The following is a 24,205-nucleotide window of genomic DNA, read 5'->3' on the forward strand; positions in this document are numbered from 1 at the left end:
ACTAGATTGGTTTAAACCAGATTTTATTTCATTTGCATGACTGCACACATACATTTTCATTGGCTCAAACATGATGTGTTAGTTGTACCTTATTAGGAATTTGATTGCTGAAAATCAAGAAAGGTTCCTACCTGCTGTGCAAATCTATTTGTGATGTAAAAGAAAACATGGTGCAAGTGAGTAAATAACTCTTAAAATGTTCTTTCCAAGGAGATATCAGGACAGAAACAATCTGTTATTTCAGGCACAACTGCATTCACTTGCAGCAAATAGGAACGTTAAGTTTACATAAAACATTTTATGTATTCAAATGTGATACATTTTGTTTATAAGTTGCCTCATCTACTGGTATGAAAATAACAATAGTTCTGAGGAGCTTTCTTTGATGAAATTAGAACAGGCTGGAATCCCAAAAGTAAAAAAGAATTGCTGATGGAGAGGGGGAGAGGGAGAGAGAGAAACTTCAATAATGCAAGTACTGATTGCAGATTTTTCATTACCCAGCTAGGTAACATCATCAGTGCTAGTGCGTGTGGGGTTTGCTCCCTGTTTATATACAGTAGCTTGCCCTGCCAGTGTTGGTGGGGCTGTGGTTTTTTTCCTTGGTAGTTCCTTGATTAAGGTATTGTTTTCTGCTTGATTGTTTGTCTGGTGTTAATCCCTGCTTATCTGGATGTAGGCTGCAGGCAAGAAGTTATCTTCTATTAGATAACTAATCACTGTGGCTGGAAACAGAAGTCATTAACACATCCTTTTAAACAGAGCTACATAAGGCTAGGAAGGCTTTTCTAAATACATCCTTTTATAATTTTAATCCTTACAGCAGTGTTTCTCAAGCCAGCTGGGGAATTCTTGGAATTGAAATCCACACATCTTAAAGATGCCAAGGTTGAGAAGCACTGCCTTAGAGCACGGGTAAATGCAGGATTTTTCTTTGCAGAGGACAAAGCCTAGTTAAAACAAATATCAAAAGTAAAAGCTCACTCATGAAACAAAGTTTTTGGTTGAGGAAAGACCTTTAAACCTGATTACTATTACACCTCAGAATGCCTTCTGGAACTCCTGTCATCCATTTAGAAGAAGACAAGGAGCAATGCTGAAGCTCAGAGCTTCCAAGGGTATACCAACAGATAAATGCAAGTGAAAGTTGTGTTCTCCTGATATGTTTATTAAATATTGTGGCCATCACAACACACTGGCTAAAAGTTCAGAGGGATGCTTTGAAAGGTAGGGGAATATGTCTATTGTATCCCATTGTTGTAATTGCTATTAAGATTGTGAGAAGTGGTGTGTGGACACTCTGTTCATACTCACAATCTGGCAGCAGCTGTCAGGAATCAAGCAGGAATTTTCTCAGCTTTATTTGGAGATGTTCAGCTACTGGGCTGTCCCACCCTACTCATTTTCTTGTTGTATAATATCTCACAATTAACATATATTGTATTTGTGTTATTAACATATGTATTCATATTTACTATATACTGAATAATAAATTAATAAATAAATATTTAAGAGATGAAATTGTGAGAAATAATTCAAGAGTTATTGTGCTCAGGACAGAGGTGCCAGTTATGTCAACAACTAACAAGGATCCAGCTCCAAGGGTATGAAGCCCATGGGAGTGGTGGGAGAAGATTCAATAAGTTAAAAATGCTCTGAGTATAAGAGGAAACTCTATTTTCATACAGACAGAAGGCAATCATCTGTTCAATGTGACTTTATTCTAGTTTGCAACAAAGATTCTCAACTATCTACACCTTGTGGTATGTCTGAAAAGCTTCAACTGAGTCTGAACCTAGCAGCCAAATTTACTTTTTTGAAGTCAGGGGACTGAGATTTACTGCTAAGTCCTGGATCAGGAAGCCTGACAGATATTAGTGCCTAATAAATATGTTTACTTCTTTAAAACAACTATTTAGAATGTAGACATTAAGCTATGAGAACCAAATGCCTGTGTTACTTAGTAAAGACTGAGCATGAAACTGAGCAAACTCAGGGAGGCAGTGAAGGACAGGAAGGCCTGGTGCAATGTGGTTCATGGGGTCACGAAGAGTCGGACACGACTTAACGACCGAACAACAAAAAGAAACCACCGCCATGTAGGTCAGGACTACTTTTATTGTAACAGCGATAGTAACAGCATCTTGCAAGTCTGTATGTGCTTCTCCCCTCTCTCATGTTATCTTCAGTGAACTAGGGAGGGGCTTGTCTGAGTCGTTTCCTATATATTATCTGACCTCATCAGCAAGCTTGCTTAATTTTGATTTAGTTCTTTACAGCTTCTGGAGTCTGTGGGAGGAAGGAGAAAACAGGCCGTGAACAGACTTCTGCCTCCACATTCACCTCTGTCCTTCCCTCTTCTCCCTTCTCTGATATATCTCCACCTATGTAAAAGCTAGAGAAGCTGTGCTCCTTCAAACATTATCAAACTTCACTACCCACTAGCTCCAGCCAGTACATTAGTAAAGGAAGCCTGAAGGCTTCTGAAGCTTAGAAACATACTTTGCAGAAAAATGGCTTCTCTGCTATTAGAACTCAGTGACAGAGGAGAAAAAGAGAGCATTTGTCTATTTATTAGATCTTGGAGCCATTCTCCAGGGTGCCTCTAGAATAAAAGAGAAACTATATTAGCTCTGCAGCTGACATTACTTTATTTCCTCTCCACTGAGATTGTCTTTTCGAATTTTTAAAACATAGCAAAGTATAGGAACTCATGGTGTGGTACCAAGGGTATTTTCCTTTCCTTACCTTGCTTGAATTTCCTTAATACAATATTTATGAAGACCATCCATAATAATAGACTGTGGGAAGCTCACAAAATATAAAATATTAAAGCATTTTCATAATAACACAAACTCAGTGAAATGTAGCATAAACTTTCTTGCAGTAGCTGGAAAAAATGCAACCGAAATATACATGTAAAGATAAAGACTCTTTCAAGTTAAGCTCTCCTGGTGAGTACAGCAATATGGAACTGGTTTCCATTGCCACAGAAATGGTTTCCCATTCCTTTTAACTTCCTAGTCTAGCCAAATTCAGTGGACTTTCCCAGTGGTCACCCATTGAAGTACTAATCAGGTCCAATCCTGTTTAGCATTTCTGAGATCAACCAAGTTCAGCTAGGTGTTAGCATCAGTTAAAAAAAAAAAAGTTAAATGCTGTTAAGTTGGATTTGTCTCCTGGAGACTGTATGGACAACTGCTTACCGTCTTGACCTGTGTATAGTAGTAACCTGTAGTTCCTCCAAAATCCTTCTAATAATCCCACACATCCATCCACCTTATCCATTATCTTCCCATTCTTCTACTTCCCTCAGTCTTTCTAAGGATTTTTTCCCCCCTTAGTCTATCATCCACTTGTATCACATGCTGAAAGTATGTGCTTGCTGATCATGGCCTCAAAGGAGCAGTCAGCCTTTATTTGGCCCAGAACTGACTGACTGGTTCTTCCTTGTCATCCATGGTACTCTTAGAAACCATCTCCAGAACTCTAATTTGAAGGCACTGATCTTCATTCTCTAGCTCTTTCCCAGTATCCAGCTTTTACAGCTGCACATGATTACTGAAAAGACCCATTGCTCTAGCTATTCTGATATCTGTTGTCACTGACATGTCTGTATGCTTCATGATTTTGCCTGTCATTGCCAGATAAATAAATGGATTAAAATTCACAGTCTTAAAGTTGCCTTTATTGAAATGACCGTAAGGAAGAGTTTAAGGCTCAAATGTGAAATTCACTATATATTGCAGCCGATCTTTTAAAGATAATATATTACCATTATAGACTGGATAATGTATGTGACTTTTTTTCTTGCATCTGCAATCTTATCTAATCATGCGAGACACTAGCAAAAAATAAGGAATCAAACTGCTATTAGTCACAGTTTCTCACTGAGAACTTTCAACCAGCAGATTGGTATGACTAGGCAGCTGGCAAAGGCTGATGAGAAGCTAAGGTCCCATTCTGTTAGTGTTCTTGTTAACACCTTCTTTCCAGTCTCAAGTCTTCCCATCAGTTCTAATATTCAGCTTTTTACTTGACCTCATTTCTCCATAGATCCTTTATCTGCAACTTTTTGATCTCACATGTCCTCTTTTGCAAAATGTTCTCACTCATCCTCCATTCATGCTCTAAAGTGCATGTGTTGCATTTCAGTTGTATTAAATGAATACAGATATTACAGCAATAATGTCCAATAATATTTTTCTAATTACAGAAATTAGAATAAACCAAATAGCTACACAAACACTAATAAGTATTATATAGGTGGATCACAACTGTAATTCCCAAAATTTCTTAGTGCATCATTGAATAGAAAAGTATCTATACAAGGAACATATTCCCTGCTTAGAAAGTTTGTTTGTTTGTTTATTTATTTATCAAATTTGTCACCACCCATCTTGTTAAAACAGCTCCGGGCGATTTACAAAGTGGTTAAAATAAATTAAAATTACAGTATAACAATAATCCTAAATAAATAGAGAATACATAAATCCAAGGATAGATGTTAATATTGGCAGTCACTCTGGGAGCGTTATCAAGGCACCAGTCACCTCTAGGATTGGGTAAGATTGTTGTCACCCCATGCAAGCTGGCAGAGCCAGGTCTTTAATCCTTTCCAGAAAGCCGATAGGGTAGGGGCCTGCTGCATCTCTGGGGGGAGAATATTCCAAAGGGTGGGGGCAATGGCAGAGAAGGCTGTCCTCCTGGGCCCTGCCAGCCAACATTCTCTCGCTGACGGGGTCCACAACATGCCCTCTCTGCCTGACCGGGTGGGATGGGTTGATGTGATGTGGGTAAGACAGTCCCTCAGGTAACCTGGACCCATCCCATGTAGGTACAGATGCTTTGTGATAAGATTAACATATATTTATTTGTGGTCTCTTTGTGTATCATTATAGTTTTCCCTCCATGTTTCCATGATATTGTGGGGTATTTTAGTGATTTTAATTATTGAGCTTAAGACTCCCTTCTTCAACTGTAATGAAAGAACCACTAATATTCAGGAAGCAGTGAATGCTTGGTTGGTTTGAGGCCTAAAGCAACTCAAGAGGAGAAATTACAAATTTCCACAGGCTACTTCTCTGCTTTTAGTAGGCCCATAGCCCACTCACATTCAGTTTCAGGAAGATCAGGACCAAACAGTGCAGATGTCCTTCTCAGACTCAATCTGAGATCTGCAATGGAAACCCCAACACTTATTCAGAAAGCTGCCTCTTTGGTGCTGTCCTATCTTGGGTGTTCAGATCCCAGAACAGGTGGTGTTGGAGACCAAAGTAGGCAGTCCAGAGCAAACTTTATTTAGCAAACAAAGATCATAGGAAGTTTGACAGTTCAAAAGCAGAAAGGAAGGAGATCTTGGTACCATGTTGAGAACCCTGATTCTCTTCATAGTGCTTTGGATGGTCTCAGTGTCCAAAGGGAGATGTGTGGAGGACTGCATTCATTAGTTCCAAGGAAAACTCCATTAAGATTATGAATGAAACACTGGAAAAGGCCATGTCAGAAATCAGGATCTCTTTTTTTCTTTGATGAAACCTTTCTTCTGTTATGCTTTCCTCAGTCAGACAGCTGGGATCACATGCCACTGTTCTTAGCTGGGTAGCTGGGATCCCTTGAGACCAGGGCATTGCCTTACCTGAGAGGCTAGCTTTGATTTGAGCCAAGGATGCCCCTTGGATGCTGCAGAAGGTTTTATATCTGACTATTTTCAGATATTGGCTCATCAACAAACCATTCCATCTTCTGTTCTCTAACAGTACTGTCTGGTGTATTATGTTCTAAGGGCCTATCAACTTGAATTTTAAAATTCCACAAAATTTTGGTCTCATTTGGCAAAACTATTTCAGGCATGTGGTTCCAGTGGTTTTTGCAGACCATAAAGGTGAATTTTCAATAAAGATTCCAATGGAAATTTTTGCAGTCCTATAATGGCATCATTTATACTTTGAGCAATTTTATTACAGTTGCTAATAGGATTATCTACACTTTCATCAGCATTTGGCATTGTTGGAAATATATTAAATTTTGGCTCTGAAGGCATTGGTTTATGGGGCTTGTTCTCAAGCTTCCATGAATGTTCCCTATGTTTATTTTTAAGTGTTGCTGTTTCAGCCCTAACCAGGTTAGATTTGATCTCTTTGTTCTTCAGGATCATGCATATACTGGCCACAGGAAGCTTTGCTTTTCCAGATGTTAATCTGACTTTGAATCCTCCTTCTTGCATTCCAGTTTAGTTTTTCTTGTCTTCGGGAGCCTTTCATACAAACTTCCAAAAGCCCCTTTACTTTTCCTGATGTAATTATTCAGACTATATTTTTCTTCTTCTGCGGTTGGTTTTATTGGCAATAGTCCTCTGCCACCTCTATTTGTGGGTGCATATAGTCTGGGACTGTCACCTCCTGGGAGAAGTGCATGATGGATGGACATTGGTTTTCTTGTTTTCCATTTCAGATTGTCCACCTTGGCTTGGGTCAAGTCAGTTATCTTGGCAGTATATCTAAATATAGAGATTACCTAAGTATTTATTTCATTAACGATATTTCCACTGTTTAGATTAGATTATAAAACTTTTTGGACTCTGATAAAATTTGAACTAGTAGCCTTTTAAACTGAGTTGCATAATAAATCAGAAGCTTTCACTAAGTATCTCTATCCTTCTTCAGATGCCTAGTGTCTGGAGGCATATCCATTCATTAGAGGCAGCCCATATTTTCCTACAATCTTGCCTCCTTTAAGTGCCAAACTAGCACATTTGCCCAGGCCAAATTTTATTCCTGCATCTTCACTATATATGTGAACTGTGCCCAAGAGAGACTCTATTTCAACTTCTGATTTACGATGTCGTTTTAGGTCACCCACATAAGGCAAATGGTTTATTTCAGGGTTTATTTTTGTGGCTTGGTACCTATAATTGATCTCGTTCAGGATAGGTGTGAGTGGAATCTTTGCCAGTGCAAGTGACAGGGAGTCTCCTTGGAATATGCTTTGTTTTATTTTTCTTCCCTGTATTCCCCATTTACCATAAGGTTACTTTTCCATGAAACCATTGACATTTTCAAGACATTCTAATATATCCATTTATTCCAAAAATTTCCAAGCATTTTCCAAACCAACTATGGGGGAGTGAGCTGAATGTCTTTTTATAGTCAATCTGGGCCATTAAAATTTTTGTTTCATTGAGAAAATCAAAATTTTCCCCACAAATCAGCACATATTCGATTTGCTATAATTCCAGTAAATAACTCAAATGTTGCAGGCAAGTTCCTTGCCCTGGTTGCCTAACTCAGGAAATTCAGTCCTGTAACCCATTTGTCACCTGATGCCAAGGAACTGTAGTATTTGATGTGGTCTCTGCTGACCTGGGTGACATTGATCTGTTATGGAAAATTGTTTACTAGTCTTCACGTTCCAAATGGGTTGTAGGATGCACTTACTCTGGGTCTTCAGATGAGATCTTCTTGGATTGTGTAATCCTTCCAGCAGCAAGTCTTCTGCTAGGATACTTATCATCATCATTAGACCTTGCAAGCCCCACCACCACAAGAAGGCATCTCATAGTGGGGTCTGTATTATGTTATTGTTATTGTTATTGTTGTTGTTTTTGTTATTATTTCCCTCTAAGAACATCTCTTACCCAACTCCTTCCACATTGCCATTTGGTGTTTTCTGAAATAGGAAGGAAGGAAGGAAGGAAGGAAGGAAGGAAGGAAGGAAGGAAGGAAGGAAGGAAGACACCAAGTTTAGGAGAAAAGTTGGAGAAGAAAATCTTAGGAATGTTCTCTCCCTGAGCTTACTGTTCCAATATTCTAAATATTATAATAGCAATATGCATTAAGGGGCTATATTTGAGTTATGTTGCTGGACTATAACATGTCCATCTGCCATAGTAAAAACAACAGAAACTTCCTCATGTGTAGCATCACTTCATTTGAGACATTAAAGAGTGAAAATGGTGTAAATTGGGACTGACACTGAACATTATGTTGAATTATTTTATGACACTAAATTTATAAACTTTTACTCAAAATTATGTAATAATTTCATAGATCACTGAGTGTGAAGTTACCTAACTTTACCACATTTCTGAAACACATAGATTAGAGCAGTGTTTCTCAAGCTCAGTAACTTTAAGATGTGTAGAATTCAACTCCCAGAATTCCTTAGCCACAAACCCTAAAGTTGCTGAGCTTGACAAACATAGGATGAGAGAGACAGAGAGAGAGAGGGAGAGATTTTAAATGCCGCTAGGTGTCTCTTTTGAGCTGAAAAAATAGACATTGTTCTCCAGTACGTTCTTTCAGAATTGCTGATGGGAACATTCTAATACTTAGTGCCTTCTTTGTATGAAATGTCTAGAAAATAAATGTAATTTATTTACATTGTAATTTCTTAATATTTATTAAATCATTTGTAAATAGTCGTCTGTTCACTCAGTTGTAGCAGGAGCCCTTGTAAATTCGTGGAAATTTGGATCTTTTTGCCATTTGTATCTTTCTTCTGTTGTATCTCTCTGCTGTTGTCATCATTTCATCCCCAAACCACATATGAGACAAACTTGCCTTCAACTCAGATCGACAATTATAATAACAGTTATAATAAATACATGAAATGTAGAATAAAAACAATAAAAATAGTAAAACCAATTGTGCAAAATAAATAACAATTAGTGCAGCTGATAAAATCAAAGGAAAATAATTAAATTCCCAACATCCTGCTAAAAATATTCACAGTGGGATGGGAGAGGGGGTGTCTAATCTCTACTGAAATTTTATTCTACAAGGTAAATGCTGCTAGAGAAAATACTTCCCACTGTAGCACAGCTGAGTGAATATCAGCAAGCTGTATAGGGTCAGAGGACCTCTTCTTCGGTGTGCAAAGACTGAGTAGGCCAAGGGAAGTATAATGCTATGCTAGCCTTTATGGAAAAGTTACTGTTTACATTTCCTTTCCAAAGCAACTGAGGTCTTCATAATCATCATCTTTTTTTAAGCTCACCTCCCTAAACTCAGTTGGACCTCAAATAAATACTTTTCACATTACCTAGCCCAAAGGGATTATGGGAGTAGTAGTTCAACACCTGGAGATTGAAAATTGGGAAAAGTGGATGAACATCCTTCACAAGAGCAATTCTATAATGTCAGAGCTGCAACAGTAAGGCCCACCTGCCAGTCACATAACTGTGTTCTTACCTTCCTTATGTGTATATCCTCCCACATGGAGAAGGAGTAGAGATCATTCTTGCTTTCCAGAAGCCATGATTCTGCTGCCACCCGCTGACAATAGAGTTTAGAAATACCTCTGACTTTCCATGAAGAGAAAAAAATAACTTATGATGATAAGAACCACTCACTCAAGTGATTCGGAAATATTTTCTGCTTCTGAAGTTACGTAGGATCATTTAAAAAACTGTAAAGTCAAAATAAATCAAAGTAGGACTCTCACATTTGCATGTTCTATTTTTCAATTATATCATAAGATTGACTATCCTGAGGATGGTGGGACATATAGTTCAAAACATGCAGAAAGCACCAGACGGGTGAAGATACTGAGATTTTTCAGGGACTGAATCAGAAAGGTGACTCTTTTGCATGATAATTTGGGAAACAACAAATAACCTGGCCAAAAATGGTAATCTAGTGACCCCCGTTAACACAGATGGGTAGATTTTCATTTTATCAATTACCCAGGCCAAACATTAATGGAACTTGGTAAGCAGTAAATGAGAATATTTGGTTTGAGAAGGATTCTCCTCATAATCCTTCTCATTGAGACTATTTGTCCTCCCATAGATTTTAATAAGGCTGCTTGATCTGGGTCACAAAACTCATTTTTTAATTTATTTCTTAATAGGAATGTATTTATTTCTTAATAAGAATAGATTTATTTATTTCAGAAGAAGAAGAAGAAGAAATAAATTTATTTATTTCTTAATAAGAATGTCTTCTTAATAATAATAAATTATTTCTTAATAAATTTATTTCTTAGATTAATTTGCTACATGTATACTTCATCTTCCTTCGAGGGGCTCAAGATGGCGTACAGGTAATCCTCGCTTAACGACCACAATAGGGACCATAAAAAATTGTTGTTGAGCAGGGCGGTTGTTAAGCAAGTTGTGCCTGATTTTACAACCTTTTTTGCAGTGGTCATTAAGCAAATCATTGTGGCTGCTAAGTGAATCACACGGTCACTAAGCAAATCACGCAGTTCCCCAGTGATCTTGCTTGCTGGAAGCCAGCTGGAAAGGTAGCAAATGGTGATCACATGACCCTGGGATGCTGCAACCATCATAAATGCAAGCTGGTTGCCAAATGCCTGGATCGTTATCATGTGACTGCGGGGCTGCTGCAACAGTTGTAAGTGCAAGGACTGGTTGTAAGTTCCTTTGTTCAGCACCATTGTAACTTTGAACGGTAACAAAACGAATGGTTGTTGAGTGAGGACTACCTGTACTCAGGACTCCCTTCTTCAATTTATCCTCACAACAACTCAGTGAGGTAGATTAAACAATTCAGTATTTTCTTAGTCCAAAATAACCCAATGACCTTCTATGGCTCAGAGCCCTGTTGATGAGAATCCCATAAAGCTAAACTCAACTTCATCTTGATTGTGCAATGCAACTTATATTGCATTTGCATAATATTTCTTGTATTTTGAATTTTAAGAGAAATTGCTAATGTGTATTTTCTAGCCTGCATTAGAATAGAGCATTGTCTATTCTAAGGCTGCTATGAACTATTAAGAGGTGTTATAAACACTTTATGCTCCTCTGGCCTGCACAGCTTGTTCATCTTTGACATTATGTCCTATGGCTTGTATGTTTTGTCTGGAGCAAAATGAAATCAGTGAAAGTACATGGAGGTACATGGAGACATAAATTCAGTCATGCAGAGAAAAGACTTGCTTGCTCTGACCCTGCTACATAACATCACAAATAATGTAAGATTGCCCATCTTTGGGAAAGAAGACATGAAAAAGACAGCTTAGAGACATAAAAATCCCATATTTTAAAAAGCTGTCATTGTCCTGTAGGTCCCTTGGGTCAAAGAGCAATAATAAAAAAGAATAAGGTGAAATGAAGTAATACTGCAATGAAAAGAAAAAGTACAGCATGTGCAAACCTTTATAAATGCTATGGTTTTTTTAAATTCAAAAGCAGCTGGAATAACATATCAACAAAACAGCCTTTTACCCCATGCTGTTGTTAAAGTGATGCTGACCAACAGTCAGGAGCTGCGTTTTATTGTTCTGGTCTTTCATAAAAGCTTTGGTTTTAGACTCCTTACAGTTAATCTGAGACATGCATATAAAAAACTAAGAGGGGGACATGGACTAATTAAATTTATTAATTACACTCATTAAACTACTCATTAAACCTGCACATATGGTAAAAAGTTGAGTGCACACAAACTTGTTACCCCAAAATAGAAGAAGAAGAAGGAGGAGGAGGAGGAGGAGGGAGAGAAGGAGAAGGAGAAGGAAAAGGAGAAGGAGGAGGGGAGGAGGGGAGGAGGAGGAGAAAGAAGAAGGAGGAGGAGGGGGAGAAAGAAGAAGGGGGGGAGGAGGAGGAGGAGGAGGAGGGGGAGGAAGAAAAAGTAGTAGAAGAAGAAGTTGTTGTTGTTGTTTAGTGCCATAAAACTCCAGGCTCACAAGTTGCTACTCATGAAGAATCCTGCACAAGCTTACCGTCTCGGCTTAACTGCAGCAGTGAGGGTCATTCGGCATTGCTTAGATGCAGACTGCATGGGGGCTCCTGGGGGGAGCTGCCTTCTTCTTGGGACAGCAGACAGGTGGTCCTTTCCCTGCCTCACAGTTGCAGCCAACCTGCTTTGGATCAGGCCCAGCTAGAAATATGCCAGAGCCTCATGCGCACGAAGGAGCACCTCCCTCCCAAAAAGGTTTGATTAAAACCTGTTGAGTTTCAGGCCACACAAAGGCCATGATCATTGTTAACTCTATAAAGACTTTAATTTTTAAATTAATAATAATTACAGTTTAAATAAGTGCAGAATACATCCAGGGAAGAAGGAAAGAATGGGGGGAGAAAGTGAGGGGGTACATAAATGCTGTTTGTATGTTTTTCTTTCCTTTTTTCTGAATGTTTATTTCATTACAAAATCAAATTGCCCCTCAAACAAGGAAAAAAGAAAAGAAACAAATGTAAATGCTTACAAAAGATTGACTGCAACGATCAGTTATCAGTGATCAGCAAGTTTATATTATAATCTTTTAAAAAAATAATTTTATTGAAGTTTTTAATAAACATAGCAAAACCGAATACAAACTAAATGAGAAGAAAAAAGAAAAATTAAAGTTCAGAAGGCGCAGAAAAAAACAGAAAAGGAAAAAAAAGTAGAAGGGAAAAGAAAAAGACATCAGTAATAAAGAATTAGCTTCTAACCTTTATCACACCGAGCAGAAGCTAATATGCTACCTTTTCACCCTCTTTTAAAGTTACTCAATCAATCAATCAATCAATCAATCAATCAATCAATCACCTCTTCTCCCCATAGCCTAACTTTTATCTATACACAATCCAGAAATCGCCAACTTTTCAGTCCTGATTCAGGAAAAAGTCCATTAGGAGTTACCAGAAATTACCAAACTAAAACTGGAATTCAACGACTTAAATTCATTTCTTTTTTCAAGCACAGAGGTTGATTTCCATTGTTTGAAATGAAGGAACTTGGGTCTTATCCAATCTGTGCTGAGGTTGGATCAAATAGTTTATCTGCGAGTTTATATTATAATCCGTAAGCATGTACATATACAGTTAGTTTGGGATAGTGGTGAAGGCACCAGGCGAGAAACCAGGGGACCGTGAGTTCTGGTCCCACCATAGGCATGAAGTCAGCTGGGTGACCTTGGGCCAGTCCCTCTCTCTCAGCCTTAGTAAAAAAAAAAAAGGTGGCCTGCCACTTCTGAAAAATGCAGGGGGGCAGTCACCTGGAGTCAAAATAACACGAAGGCACAATCTTTAAATGCGCGTGTGACATACTTTTATACTTTCTAATTTCTATACTTTAACTACAATACAATACAATACAAATACTTTAATGACCAAGTATAAAATATATACAAGGAATTTGTCTTCGGTGACGAACAGCAAGATCAACGGTGCATTTGGATAACAACAGAAAATTAATAAGCAGTAACAATAACACTGCCCAGTAAAATAACTTTTCCAAAGAAGAAGCCACTGTCCAGTACATATCAAATCATATAGTATTTAACAGAGCAATGGCACAAGGGAAAAAACTATTCCAATGTCTAGATGTTTTAACATATGGAGCTCTATAGCGCCGTCCTGAAGGAAGAAGTTGGAAAAGATTATATCCAGGATAAGAAGAGTCTGCAGATATCCTCTCTGCCCTCCTTTTGACCCTCACAGTATATAGTTCTTCTATAGAAGGCAGGCGGGTTGCAATGATCCTTTCTGCAGACTTAACTATCCGTTGGAGTCTGAGTCTGTCCTGTTTGGTTGCAGAATCAAACCAGACAGTTATAGAGGAGCAGATAACAGACTCAATGATTCCCCTGTAAAACTGTACCAAGAGCTCCTGGGATAATTTAAACTTCCTAAGAAATATGTACACATTTTAAAGTCACTATTTACATGTATTTGCAATTTACTTGTATACTTGTATTGCAGCTCACACATTTGTACCTAGCATGGCAAAAACTGCAGAAAACATTTTTTTTTCCTGCACATGGCATGTCCCTCTAATATCTGAGGGAACTCTGGACATGAGCCTGGAATCTGGGATATGTTTTCAACCATCAAGGAATTCCCCCTATGGCTATCTTTCTGAACAATCTTATTTAAAGTCTACCCCTTAGCTTTAGCATTACATGCCCAAATATATGTTGCATTCAAAAATAGGCCGTAAAATATAAAATTAGATTACCCAATAGCAGTTTAAATATTCATTTTCTGTAAACTTACAACTATTTTTTAAGGATAGAATAGGTACTGGGATGGAAAGGTGTTAACATTAAGACTGAGTGAGTGCTGAGAACTAAAGTTGAGTGTGGCAGTGAATGAGTTAAGGGCAAGATAGCTAGGGCAGTGTTGTCCAAACTTGGCAGCTTTCAGATGCGTGGACTTCAACTCCCAGAATTCCCCAGCCAGCATGGCTGGCTGGGGAATTCTGGGAGTTGAAGTCCACTCATCTTAAAGTGGCCAAGTTTGGACAACACTGAGCTAGGGGAAAAACCCCTGCGTGGTGCCCCCCTTCCCTTGCTGCCCTAAGCACATCCTTCTTTTGCTTAGTGGTTGATCCACCACTTTGATTGCTTAGCTGTTGTGACCCTTAAAGGAACAGAAATGGAAAATGGTGAAAACCTCAGCACAGATTGGATAAGACCCAAGTTCCTTCATTTCAAACAATGGAAATCAACCTCTGTGCTTGAAAAAAGAAATGAATTTAAGTCGCTGAATTCCAGTTTTAGTTTGCAAAGTAATGATGATGATGATCAAAAGTTACCAGTCAGAGGAAGAAGAACAAGAGGGAATTTGCAAGGTTGGAGTTAAAAATTGTGGGAGAAACACCAGCAGCCATAATCAGCAGTTCACACCCGGCGAGACTCTAGGCTGAGGCTTAGTCAGACTCAGAATGCCTTCTGGGACTCCCGCCATTCATTTACCAGGAGCAGTGCTGAAGCTCAACTGCTTTCAAGCTTCTACCACGCAATAAATACAGAGGGAAAGTTTTGCTTCTTTGAAGAGCTTGTTGGTTTTATTAGATATTGTGGCCATCAAAACACATAGACCCAAAGTCTGTGTGCGTCTGTGTGGATGTGTGGGAAAAAATGGAACACTTTGAAATGCAAGAATGTGGATTCCACCCTAGATCCTACGTTAGAGATACTAAGTGACATTAGAAAGTAATTGGTTGAATGAAGAGAAACCTGTTACCCTCCCCACAGCCACCTTTATATTTAAAACTCTTTACATGGCAGTGATGATCTTTACTTTTCATCAGAACTAACTCAATCTACTGAGTAACAAATCTGAAGATAGAACATTTTGGATTCCGTTCCCCACACAGCCATTAAACATCTGGGGTGACTACCCCCGTCTCTCTCCGTTCAATAGGGCTGTAGTGACAAAATAACCCACTGTAATCAGGAGGTCTTTCAGGAAAAAAAAGTGCCAAATAAATGATTTTTTAAAATTAATTAAGCAGGACAAACAGTAACAATTCTTCCAGCGAGCAGAGAATCACATTTGTTAAACTATCTGATATGTTGCCTGAACATAAAAGAGCCGAACAAGATAGCTTTCTGCTTGTTTTTCAAGGTTCTTCTCTTGCTGTGTATGTGTGTGTGTGCACGCGCGCGCGTGTGTGTATGTTTGCATGCATAAGACTGAGGAGGGGCATCGGCTGTGGTTAGCCCCTCCTGGGCTGTTGATAACACATGGCAGGCTCTGTACGCCCCTCTAACAGGCAGACCTACAAACCTACATGTAGACTGGCACTTTTCCTGTAGAGATCTCTTCCACTCCCAATCAAAGGTAAGTGCAGCCAGAAAGAAGGGTAAGAAGTGGGGAAATATTGTGTACGAGGATGGGCTTCATTTTGTCTGGGGATTTGGGCCATGCTGGGTCTTTGATATTGCCACTTCTTCAGTAAGAAATCAACTTTCTTCCCCCCATACAGGCTCATATCTGTACCAGCTTGCTGGTATTTTAAGAAAGGCACCAGATTTAAGAGATGTGTTTGCACTTGGGGCATGCAGGAAAGCAAAGGCTGGGGTACGGGGAAGAGATGTTTAATGTTCAGGATCTTTGTTAAAGGTAGGAACTGGGAAGGTTTGGGGGTAGGAAATGGAGAATCGTGACAAGACGAGAAAAAGAACATTACAAAACTTTTTCTTTCTTTACTGGAAGTTCGCAATTTGAGAAAGACATCTGCTATAAAATCAAGCTATGCATATTTGAGCTTATAAAAACGTATTTAGAGCATTTACATTACATGCAAGCAAGGAGAAATTTCATGTTGTAAAAGGCAGCATTTCTATTGATGCAGACACTGGGTTTCTTTTCTCTTTAAGAAGGACAAGAATGTTTACCTTTGTGAAATATGCAGAGGCTGACTAGCTGTGGGTTGAGTTAAATGCCACTAATATAAGTTAGAACCCCCAATGGGTATCCTACGATGTTATGAATCTAAAGCAATCAGTCAGCATAACTGCTGGCTGATCGCATAACAATAGAAAGTATCTGCTTTTGTAAGAGCAACCATCCCCATCTGGTGACCTCTAGATGTATTGGACTACATCTCCCACGTTGATGATGGGTGTTGCAGTATAGCAGTTGTAGGGAAAGTAGAATTGTTCTCTGCTGAAAGGTTGGGGAGGAAGAATGCATTTGGTCAGGCAGAAGACATTGTCTGCAATTAGCTCTTGCTGATCATCCTTATTGATGGTGTCTGTTCTACATGGCTCATGGTATTTCTGTCTCCATAGGACGTGAGGGACTGTACAGAGCCCTTGGCCAGGCTTTTCCCACTAATGCTCTTGGATGAAGGGTGCCAGCACCTCCCTTGACTTCAGGAAATGAGGCTCCCCCAAACATTCCCACTTACTCTTCTCTTCCTCAGTTGCCTGGAATGTAACCCTTCCAGGAAGGGCAAGGATAATGGTGAAAAGGGAAAACTTTCTTTCCCTTGGGCTCAGTCTGGACAGTTTTCCACCCGTGACAAGCATCTGTGCAGTTGGCAACTCATCTCTGGAGAAGGAGAGACTGAGCTCCAGATCAGCTGTCATCCAGCAGAAGGAGAGGCACAGTGGTGTGTCTACCGGGGCCAGCCAGAGTTATGTGCTGCCTACAGTGCCAAAGGCCGTCAGTTCTGGAAGCAGATCCTGGGCAAGCTCCGCCGGAAGCGCCATCCCTGTCAGGACACCAGCCCTCTCAAATCCCGGCTTTGTAGCAGCAAGAAGGAGGCATCTGAAGCCCAGCTACACCTGGTACATACCACGCCAACCACAGACATCCTGGTGGCCACTGCAAGTGTCAGTCAAGGAAGAGCCAAGGGGAAAGGCCATGCCAAAAACCTGTCAGCATCACAGAGATCATCACAGGTATCCCGAGATATGATCATCACCAACCCAGCAAAGAATGGTGCCTTGAGGAAGCAGAAGAAAGGGGGGAAGAGGAAAGGAAACCCTAACTCTACAGCAGCCCCAACCCATCCCCCCCATAGGCAGCCTACAGCAGTTGTGGAAGGCACATTACAGCCCACAGAGCTCAATGCAGATGTGGTAGACACCTATTGTGAAGAGAAATGGCATTCCTTGTGTAACTTTTTTGTGAATTTCTGGAATGGCTGAACTTGCAGGATAAGAGGAAGGGGGAACGGAAGTGCACAGCAGAAGTCCTAGTTAGTGATAAATATGGAAGGCAGATTGTGTGGTTTGAAATAAAGGCAGAAACAAACAGGGGCAGGTGAAATGAAAAGGTTGAGTGGCAATTGAGTATGGTCAAAGATTTGTAATTTTGTGCAGTTCTAGGGCTTTATAAAATATATAATTTACGCATTCCTACTAATCCTGCAGCAGCTGATAATGAGGACACTAAGGGTGTGTGGAAGCTACTTTTGCATAGCATTTGTGCATTAACATAAAATACAGATCCTTCCTCCTCCTATGCTAGGCACGATCCATTTGTAATAAATTGCTCTGCTGCTTCAGATAATTTCTTTCTTCACAATAACCGAAATGCTAATCTGTAATTGTAACAGATTTTGTGGGATTATCAGTCATTTATAGACCTTTAGTTTCTATTTTAGAAATGTCTAAGAACTGTATAATTCATGGTGATGTAGATGCTACTGGCTGTAACAAGACGATGTTAATGGCAATAATAAATGAAGTTCTATTATAATAGCCTGCTATCATAATGTCATTGTGGAATTGTAATCTTTGTGTTCATGTTGGAACAATATCATCAAGGACACAGAGCTTTTTAATCTGATGGTGTTATGCTATTTATTTGATGAACATGTATACACAGAGGCTGAGCTACATATGTGGTGTTCCCAGATGGTTATCTAAATCTCAACTTGCTTAGTTTCATCAAGATATTTGTGCCCCATACCCTCAGACTATGGCTAGCTCAAGAGCTACGTACCATAAGGGAGGTGAGTGTGTCTATGTTGACATTTCCAGTTCTGGGTGATTGTGAAGATCTTCCTAGGCATAGGTGAAGTTTATTTTTAGAGCTTTCTGTTCTAATGAATCCAACTATTTTATGTGTTTGTTTACTTGTTTATTTATTTAATTTATCAAATTTGTATGCTATCTGACTCCCAACCACTCTGGACATTGGTACACACTTGAGGTAGTTTATGCAATAGCTTTGGTCAAATGCTTGAAAATTACCAGTCAGTGAGCTGAGAAAAAAAAATCACCATAAATTATTGCTTTCTCAATTTCACATCACTTGCCTTGTGGAGCCTTAAAAAGTTCGATATGCTTTCTTTCCTATTCTCTGGCAAATTAAATGTCCCCTAAATGCTTTTGAACTACAAAGACTGAATCAGAGGTTCTGGAACTTGGATTTGAAATCATGATTGCAACTTTATCTACATTCTGTTCTAATTTTTATTTGGGTTTGCACTAAACACTCTCAGAGTTTTTCCCGTTAGTACTACAGTACGATAAAACATCAATCCACACTGTAACCAAGTATATGGGATCTAATCACCTCTACTTTACTTATGCAATTTTCTTGCAATCATTACATGTTGCTTTTAAAATGCCTATACCCAACAGCATGTTCCAAGAATCTGATCTGCACTGAAATGCAGTGTAGTGTATGATGGATGTAAGTAATTCATATGGAACAGACTTTCCGGGCCTCTGTCATTTCACACTGCAAGTGAGGGACACACTTCAGATGCGGGGTTCCTCGTCCTTTTGAAAGGTGTTACCCTGCATTTTTCTTATCCTCGTTAATGGGTTTCTCTCCAGTAAGAAACAAAGAAGGAGCAGGGAAAAAAAATACAAGGGAAGGTTCCAAATAAAAGATTTTGTCTGGGATGGACTCCCACATGCATGCACACACAAAGAGCATGAAATTCCATGAATGAAGCCAGCCGCCAACTGCACTATAAATTAAAGCCTTGTTGGGCAGCTTCAGAAAGAGTCTGAAAAAAATCCCCTAAAGTTTGCACTTAGCAATTTCTGTTGCCTGAAGGAGTGCAGTCCAGGGTAACACTGAAATGTTGAGCAAACTACCTGGTGGAATGAAGCCACCATCTGCAATGCAGGATTAGGAGGGTGTGAAATGGAGACTATACCACTGCACAGTGCTTCTCTGGAGTGGCTGTACCAGGCCACCAAAGGAAGGCTAATAGTAACACAAATGTAAAAATCCAAAGCTTTCACAAGGAAGCCACAGTGCCCGTGAAATGTATCCAACAAAGTAAATGACTGCTGGAAGCTGTTGCTAGGTTACCCAGACCTCCACATGAATAAAGAAGGGGCCTTGGAAAGCCTGTTCGATGGTTGCAAGCTCCAGAGATAGCTGGTCACATGGTGCAGTTTAGACAGCAGCCCCCGCCACCCCCCAATCCTTGAGCCATCAGCTCCTTTGTTCTGGCGTACAAGGAACTCAATGGAAGTGATTGGTCCAGGCGCCACACTGGGATCTTAGACGTCAACATTGGAAAAATCAAGAAAGTGGCTATGAAGCAGCTTGTTGTGATGCTGAGAGACACAGCTTCATCAAAATGGAAGGCATTCTCCAAGCAGAAACTATTTCCTTGGTCTACAGCCATGGAGTTCTCCTGTGAGTTGTGAGAACTTTTTACGTTTCTTCTTGGTCTTCTCTTTAGGAAGACGTTTTAAAAAATTTCTGGATCCTAAGTGGCATTTCATCTCCACATGTGACTACTTGCTTCCCCTTTTCATCTTTTGTTGGACTTGTAGCCTGCCTTTCCTCCAAAACTCAAGATGGGTCTTGATATAGGTCTTGTCCAATTTTTCCACACCACAACAACCCTGCGAAGCCAGTGAGCTGAGGGAGAGATTGCCTCAAAGACATCAATGAACCTGGGTCTCCCAGTCCTAAATCAACACCTTAACCATTAAACCAAATTGTCTGTTTCTGGAATAATGTCCAATGTTATATATTATTTTGTCCTATAATCCAAATGTGCATAGACAAAAAGAGGACTGTTCTGATAGATTGAGACTTCTTAGCTTTTTTATTTTTAAATCTTCATTTCTGCATGCACAAGTAGGCTTGCCCTTACTAGATTTTTTTTAAAAAAAACCCAAAACAATCAACACAACTACTTCCTCCCCCCCCCCAAACGTAGCAATGGCAACATAAAATATGTGTGATCTTTCAAACATCTTGATTTCTCTGTAAACGCAATCATCACTACGTTATATCATTGCTCTGGGGCCAGAGGATGTAGCTGGGCAGTTTGCAGGCCACGTGTAGTTCTCTGAAGCCACCTTTTGTGCTATTGGTTCCTCTGGACTTGTAGAATTCAGAACTGCAGAATTCAAGGCCAAAAGTGGCAAAGATTAAGCAGCACACTTTCCCAGCAATTTCTGGCAGGAAACAAAGGAAGCGTGATAGGCTTTTGGATAGGGTTAGTACTCTTGACATTTACTACTGCTAGCAATGGAGAAATCGCCCCCACGTACCTGCCACCGTTCGTTTGTAGGTGATCATCATTCTGCAGCAGCCCCCACATGTGGAAAAGAACGGAAAGAAAGTTTGTTTTTTGTTTGTACCGGCTTTAAAACCATTGGGTGGAAAACACAATTGCAACGGATGCCTTGGAAATGGAAGGGTCTCTACTGCAATGAGTTATACACGGCGCTGCCCTTAAATACTACCTGGAGATTGCAACTGGTCCAGAATGTATTGTCTTGTGTGTTTATTGGTACTTGCTCCTGGGAGCTTATAGCAATGATTTTGCAGGCCCTGCGTTGGTTGCTGATTAATTTCTGGATACAATTTAAGGTGGTGATATTGATCTCTAAAGCCCTTTAGTGCTTCATCCATGGATGCCTTGTCCATGGACTGTCTGCTTCAACCAGTATCAGCCTCCTGACAGAGATCAGGGCAGTCTCTCCTTGTCGGTTTTCCTGAGCCTACACCAGATGCCACCTTGATTTCCATTTCTTGTTTGATTCTTGGTTTCTTGTTGATTTTTGTGTCCTGTGGGGGCTGACGTGGTCATTGTTATAATGGGTTTCATTGCTTTTAACCTCAACGTGGGTGTTTTAACTTTTGTTTCTCTAGCCTGTAAGCCACCAAGAGTCACCCAAGGTGGGGTAGAAGTAGAATAAATCAATAAAAAGGAAATAGGAATGTTACCCATAAAGCAGCCAATAAAGACAGTAAAAACACAAACCGCAGTTCTGTGTTTTTGCTTGTTTTTACTGTCCTTTGCTATCTGTGAGCACACACAGGTGGAATTACTTATCAATGGTTCTTGAACATTTGATAAAGGTATTTTTTTTAAAGTAAAAAAAAAAAACAACCTTTCATGCTCACCAATTTCCCGACGGAAGCTGTTATAAAAGGTGCGCCTACCCCTTTCCTCTTGTAAGGTTCTCTAGCCCAGAATCTATAAATTCAAATGAGACTCTAGACCGAGGTTTTTCCAAAGGAAGTTCAGCTTTTATTTTGGCCAAGAGAAAAGCAGGGTGGACCACTCTCTGTCCGGCTGGCAGAAGGAAGACAAAGAACAGCCACACCTTAAAACAGTTTACAACAGCTTTGATACCTTTTCTGTCATCAGACAGCATAATAAAGATGAGTTTTTACAGCCAATCAAAGAAACTTGAACAGAATACATTATTCTCCGCCCTTGTTTGTTTATATTAATTCCAGAATATATTATTCCCCTCCCCTGTTTGCTTATATTAATTCAAATGGGCTCCCTCCCATGAAAGCCCCTAACTCTTTTTCCTTATAAGTCCCTGTAGACCCCTGTTCTGGGTCATTCTTCCCTTTTTCAGGCTAAGGTCTAGCCCTGGGAGGCACTTCCTTATTTTTGGAGCTAGCATGGTTCGCTCTGGGGGTGGGGAGGAGGAACGGGGAAGATCGCAGACGTTTCCCCTTTTCAGGACCTTTGATATGAGCAACCAAAACATTTGGCTTTTAGCTTAACTACATTTCCCCCCTTTCCTCTTATTATCATAACTTTTACATGCTCAGCGTCTTGTAACTTTCACGAGTTCCCTATTTGCAAAAAAACCTTTCTAGTTTCCTTAATAGCATCTAGACTGACCCTTAGCCACACAGTCACTAGGTCAGCAAAAGCTTGAGGTACAGAAGCAAAATAAGCAGTTAGTCTAACCATTCCTTACACTCTGATTTTTGTCACTTTACCCACTCTCTGCTCAATTTCACAATTCAATCCTCAGAAAACCCAGTATAGTCAATTTCATTACTCCATAGTCTCAACTGGGATCTGGTGACTTGAACTCGGGCCCTCACCACCATGACAGAGTGCTGCAATGAGTCCTACATTTAAAGACTACCCAGAAACCGCGTCGGGTGCTAATGAATTCATCCTTGTGTGGCAGTCATGACAATTGGAGTTTGAAACTCCTGGTTTAAGCGAACTTAATTCTGGAGCAGAAGGTAACAGGATGCACCTAAATCAATTTGATTCAAAGTTGCTCAGCTGTTGTCCAGATTTCTTGAACTGTGGTCAGACATAGAAGTTGTCTGGACAAGTCTGTGGAGTAATGGATCTTGTTATTTTGCATTATCCCAGATTTAATATGTTTCATGTTCATCCACAAATATTATTTATGCAATTTTCAGCTTAGTTATGTATTATTATATTTAAATTAATGAATATGATAAGGCATACACGATAGCTGCATCTAAAGAATTATTTCTCATAGAATTTTGCTCTGGGACTACTTTCCTGAAACATGGAATGGGGGCAGTGATGGAGTGGGAGGAATAAAACAATAGACATTCCTATGGCAGACTTTCCAACTTTCTCTTCTGCATAAACCATGTTACTTTATTCATGTCGTTTTCTCAAGGGGTTTAAGTTTAAATGCCTCAAAAAAACTGAAAGAAGAATGTTGGAAATGCTAGAGATTCAGGCTAATGTTCTTGGCCCACAAATGTTTCATTATTGAAAAGAATCTTTACAGTGAGATCTTGTATAAAATATAACAGCTTTGAAACTAATCTGGCATTTTAGAACTGGGCTGTTCCTTGCCTGCTCTACGTGCCTTCCTTGGTGAAAATGTGGTGCTGTACAATTTGCAGGGCCAAATTTTCTTTTTCTTACTCTTAAGTTTTCAAAGGCTAATTATGTGTGTACCTTGGTGAGGGGGAAGACAAGTAAGGACAGCTTGGGCCATCCTTAACTCAGCCCTCTTTCCACTTGAATGGAGGAAGTGGCGTGATGTCTGTGGTGTGATTTTACTCATTGAGAACTGGCCTTTCCACAAAAAAGCATCCTCCCCTTCTGGAATACATCTGGCCCTTCTTGTAGTCACATTACATTCCACTTGACTCATATGCAGTTTTCAGTGTGACAAAGGCCATGAGAATTCCCAGGGTTGGAGAGTTCTGGGGGGAAACACAATGCTACGTCAACAATGAAAGCTATGCAGTATGTCAAAACGAACGTTATTCTTGTCAATGCCCTATTCAGGGACACTTCTATTGTACGTTCATTCCTTCAGTGCCTAGCATCAGTTGCAGAGTTAACACACTTCTACATTGGTGAAAGAGGTTCTGAATAGAATGCACAGAATCAGCAAGCAGGAGAAAGAAACTGGATGATGTGAATTCATTGCTGAATTCAACATCTCCAGTATGTGTGCTGCTGATAAGTGCTCCAATACAGAACCACAGGAGCATCCTTATTCATTTCTAATGAAGGCAGGAACCGCTGCATACAAAAATGGGGTAATTTTAGAAATCTGATGTCTGCAGGAGGCATTGCAATAGCCTCTGCTGAAATGAATGTATTATTTATTTATATGTCAGGTTTATATCTGTCCTTTTCTCCACAGCCCACAGTAAGGGTTTCCCTTCTATTTATTCACAGCTACAACTCTGTGAGGCAGGCCGGGCCAAGAGATGGTGTTGGGCCCAAGTCACTCAGTGAGTTTCCGGGGCTGTGCATGGATTTTAATTTGGGTCTCCCCAATCCTAGATCAATGCTTAACCACTATATTACACTGCCTCTGGGTC

At 39.8% G+C, this 24,205-nt stretch overlaps 1 protein-coding gene across 1 annotated transcript; it reads left to right on the plus strand.

The window, feature by feature from the left end:
- Positions 1–16,563: 16,563 nt before the first annotated feature.
- FGFBP3 (fibroblast growth factor binding protein 3) lies at positions 16,564–17,337 on the plus strand. Its single transcript, XM_025172893.1, has one exon. It carries the CDS (start codon positions 16,564–16,566, stop codon positions 17,335–17,337), a length of 774 nt encoding a protein of 257 aa, XP_025028661.1.
- Positions 17,338–24,205: the final 6,868 nt, after the last annotated feature.

The sequence above is a fragment of the Python bivittatus genome, unplaced genomic scaffold (assembly GCF_059951505.1).
Source record: "Python bivittatus isolate LINGU-HERP-01145 unplaced genomic scaffold, Pbiv_v1 ctg000780_np1212, whole genome shotgun sequence".
In the NCBI taxonomy this organism is placed as follows: Eukaryota; Metazoa; Chordata; class Lepidosauria; order Squamata; family Pythonidae; genus Python; species Python bivittatus.